This window comes from Leptodactylus fuscus, chromosome 10 (genome assembly GCF_031893055.1).
Source record: "Leptodactylus fuscus isolate aLepFus1 chromosome 10, aLepFus1.hap2, whole genome shotgun sequence".
Classification (NCBI taxonomy): Eukaryota; Metazoa; Chordata; class Amphibia; order Anura; family Leptodactylidae; genus Leptodactylus; species Leptodactylus fuscus.
The window spans coordinates 16,642,894-16,647,166 of NC_134274.1; the positions used below are offsets into that span (position 1 = coordinate 16,642,894).

The 4,273-nt window shown below is 39.1% G+C and overlaps 1 protein-coding gene across 1 annotated transcript; it reads right to left on the reverse strand.

The window, feature by feature from the left end:
- Window positions 1-979: 979 nt before the first annotated feature.
- Window positions 980-3,178, reverse strand: HMX2 (H6 family homeobox 2). Its single transcript, XM_075257422.1, has 2 exons — window positions 2,892-3,178; window positions 980-1,509 (listed from the first exon to the last, which is right to left on the reverse strand). Exons 1-2 carry the CDS (start codon window positions 3,175-3,177, stop codon window positions 980-982), a joined length of 816 nt encoding a protein of 271 aa, XP_075113523.1. The 5' UTR covers window position 3,178.
- Window positions 3,179-4,273: the final 1,095 nt, after the last annotated feature.

Genomic DNA, 4,273 nt, shown 5'->3' on the forward strand with positions numbered 1-4,273 from the left:
TATTTATTTATTTATTTATATATAATTTTTGCACACATTTATATATAGATAAATAATATATACACACACACTGCATAGATAGAAATGTTCTGTATAAAAATATAGATACACACTGTATAACTATATGTACACACATACACTATATGTATACACTATATAGATACAAATGTTCTGTACATAAGTATATACACACACACACTTTGAATGTATACACTATCTAGGTATAAACATACACATGTGCATTGTATGTATATACTATAGATATATACTGTATATATGAAAATATATACATACACTGTATTTATACACTATATATATATATATATATATATATATATATATATATATATACACACACACACACTTTATGTATGTTCTCTATATATGTAGATTATATATATATATATATATATATATATATATATATATATACACACATGGATAAATGTACACACGTAGATACACTATAACTATACATACATATATATATATATATATATATATATATATATATATATATATATATATATATAAAGCTATATTACATACATTACATTAAACGAATATAATATAAACCAAATGATAAAAACTGTAACACAGCAGATATATTGACTGTATATTTATCCAATGGAATCATAAACAACCCATATTAGCAACACAAATTTTTATTAGAAAAGGAACAAAAAAAACAAAAACCTGTTCTGTACAGAATAATACTTCTTGTTGTACAATGGGCTCAGCCTCTCCTCCTGTTCCCCTGTATAACTGTATAACCATTCTAATAATACAGACGCTTGGAGAAGGGACAGGAGGGTCTTTAATAAAAAAAAAAACCCAATATATAATAAAATTCTGTAAATAATACATAGATACATACATAGAAATCTGGTGCAGCAGATAATGGAGGTGAGTCAAGGTGGGCGCATACACATGGTGTATTATTATATTTCCATTGGTGGGCTGGCACAGGGGGCAGCAGTCAGTACTCCAGTTTGTTGTATAGGTTATACAGAGGTAAGGACATGTTGCTGCCTGAATAGTACAAGGGGGCTGGAAATGCAATAGACCTGGGCACTGGGACCCTCAGAACGGAATTGTCTCTAAATACTAAGGGCATGCCAACCAGAGTCTGGGCAGAGGCGTGGGCCATGTTGGCAGCCTCCAGTTCAGCAGACAGTTGTCTCTTCCACTTGTTCCTGCGGTTCTGGAACCAAGTCTTGACCTGGGTCTCTGTGAGTTGGAGGCTGGAGGCCAGGCAAGCCCTCTCTGAGCTGCTGAGATACCTCTTCATGTCAAAGGTGGACTCCAGCTGGTAGACCTGGCTCCTGGAGAACACAGTCCTGGTCTTCTTTTTGGCATTGCCCTGCCTGTCTCCATGGGCCTCCCTCTGCCTGTCTCCTGGGGTGCTGCTGGGGGTTAAATGTCTCTCCTTGTCCCCTGTATAGTCCTGCTGGGAGGGAGAGGGCAGCTGGGTCCGGGATTCTGAACTGTGTGGTCCTTGTGTATTATCTGCAAGAGATCACCAACATGTCAGCGACACTGCTGCTCCTCCATCAACACCCACATTGTTAGACAATTTGCTCGAGTGCCTGCAAGGTGCTGGGGGTTCTGGCATCCAAAGTGTTAATCTGGTTGCAAGCAACTAACGCAAAAGACTAATAAAGCATACAAATGACTAATATCCGGAGGGAATGCGTTTGGTATTATACTTAGAAGCGGTTACTATTCTTAGGGTCGGTGTCACCTGAAGTGCTGCAGAGTTACAAACAGAAATGGAGGTAAATGATGGATAGATAGATAGATAGATAGATAGATAGATAGATAGATGACAGATAGATAGATAGATAGATAGATAGATACCGTAGATAGATAGATAAAAGATCATAAATAGATACGTGATATATGTAGTTAGCTGGATACATTAATATAAGACAAATAGTTTATTAAATATATACACAATTCATGACTAAATACGTATACTCTAAATTTTTCTTTATCCAGAAATTTTTTTACACCAGTTATACAATAGACTATGGGAAGAAGCTGGAGATGAATCTTATCCAACAAGGTATGTATGTGAATTTACAATTTTAGATAAAATATACATAGGCGTGAAGATAGATAGATAGATAGATAGATAGATAGATAGATAGATAGATAGATAGGAGATAGATATTGGTATGAATGTGAATAGATAGATATTATATTATATTGGTATTGGATAGATCGATAGGTATTCTATATGTATGAATGTGGATAGATAGAAAGATAGTATAGATAATATTTATATAAAACAATATTGTTGTCCAGGACGTAGATAGATAGATAGATAGATAGATAGATAGATAGATAGATAGATAGATAGAAAGATAAATAGATAGACATGAAATAGAGAATGGATTTCTATAGATTCATTGATTTGTAAAGTGCTGCAGAATATGTTGGTGCTATATAAATACAATGGTTGTATCTAGATAGATCTTGTACTATCGTCTATGAGACGAGGAGATGATTTGTCCCTGTGCTTTTTTTCCCTCCCAGTGCTGTGCAGTTGGCGCAGGAGATGGATGGTCACCGGGCAGACGCTATTATCCTGTACGGTAAATAATTTAGTACAAGAAGCGCTTGTCATCCTGTGCAGGTGACACATCCCGGGTCCCCGCTCACCGTGCGCCTCTATCACTCCCAGAACTGCTGCGACATTTCCATCTGACATTATTAGTGCACATAGGACCCTGTTCACATGCCTGCACTGTGATGTGAGTGAGCAGTAAGTGGCCAGCACATGCCAAAGCAGATGCCAGGAGAATTTCGGGGTCCAGAGTGACCAGAAGTCAGTGTCTGCCATCCTACATCCCCCCCAATGATTGAGGTATAATAGAGGTACTCACTGAGACACCTATGGGAGCTGCAGGTGTGGGGGGCTTCTTCCCTAGACTCCTTGTTGTCTGATCCAGAGCAGAAGCAGCGCTGATCTCTCCATCCCTCCTCTTCTTCTTCTTCTTCTTCCTCATCTGAGGAGGCACTTGGGCTGGGCTCCCTGCATGTGATAATGGGCTCTCTGCTGCTATAAGTCTTGGCACGGTCAGAGGTGGTGGTGCCCTGCAGGATGGACTGGATAGTGAAGCTGGAGAGTGTGGTTGGGGGGCACTTAGTGGCCTCTTCTTTGCTGCTCATCCTGAGGACATAGGAAGGAAGAGGATGAGGAGGATGATGATGATGGAGTTGCACTGAGGGGGGCTGGAGAGAGGAGGGGGTACTATAGTTTTTTTTAATAATGGGGGTTTCTTTGCTTCCAGTTTGCACACACAGACTGCATCCCTCCCCATCCACTGCACAAGTCCCTACTGATCTGCTGCCTGCCTGCTGGCGTGGCTACATTTGCATGACATTCCCAGCTCTGTAGCACCAATCACCAGCTGCCGGCGGCCCCGGAAAAATTGAAATTCCATTGTAAAAGCCCATGCACCTGTGTGAAGAAGTGACTTGTAGGCTGGGTGGGTTAGCATGAGGTCAGTGGTGTATCTAAGCTTTGAAGGAGATAGACGAGGGAGGGGTCACTGCCAGCACGGGTGGGCATACTATATATGACTTATTTTGCTTTGTACTTTATACTATCAACACCACTTATTGCTCCCTATGTTATATGTTAGTCCTATTTTCACGTATAACGCCCAGTAACTATAACCTACCTCCCCGTAGCCCTACAAGGAATAGGGGAGCAACTAGTTAGACGTGATGGGGCAATGGAAGGGTTAATACGCGTAAAAAGGCGAACCGATGATTCGATGAATATTATAAGACAAGAACCGCCATAAGATAAATGCAAATAAACTCTCAAAAAGGGATCTCCTGCTATATAGTCCCTGGTTCTGATGGGATCTAGATAGACGGAGTGTTAGGTAGACAGAACTGGGATGGTGACATGGAAGGACAGATAGATAGACAACGAGATAGATAGAATGATAGATAGATAGATAGATAGATAGACAACGAGATAGATAGAATGATAGATAGATAGATAGATAGATAGACAACGAGATAGATAGAACGATAGATAAACAATGAGATGGATAGATAATGAGATAGATAGATAGATAGATAGATAGATAGATAGATAGATGATAGATAGATAGGAGATAGATAGATAGATAGATAGATAGATAGATAGGAGATAGATAGATAGATAGATAGATAGATAGATGATAGATAGATGATAGATAGATAGATAGATAGATAGATAGGAGATAGATAGATAGATAGATAGATAGAT

Excerpts from the sequence above, each read along its gene's own strand:
- HMX2 (XM_075257422.1), bottom strand. The coding sequence starts at position 3,177 with ATGAGCAGCAAAGAAGAGGCCACTAAGTGCCCCCCAACCACACTCTCC. Across the intron at positions 1,510-2,891 it reads CAGCTCCCATAGGTGTCTCA|ATAATACACAAGGACCACAC; the intron begins GTGAGTACCTCT and ends GATCTCTTGCAG.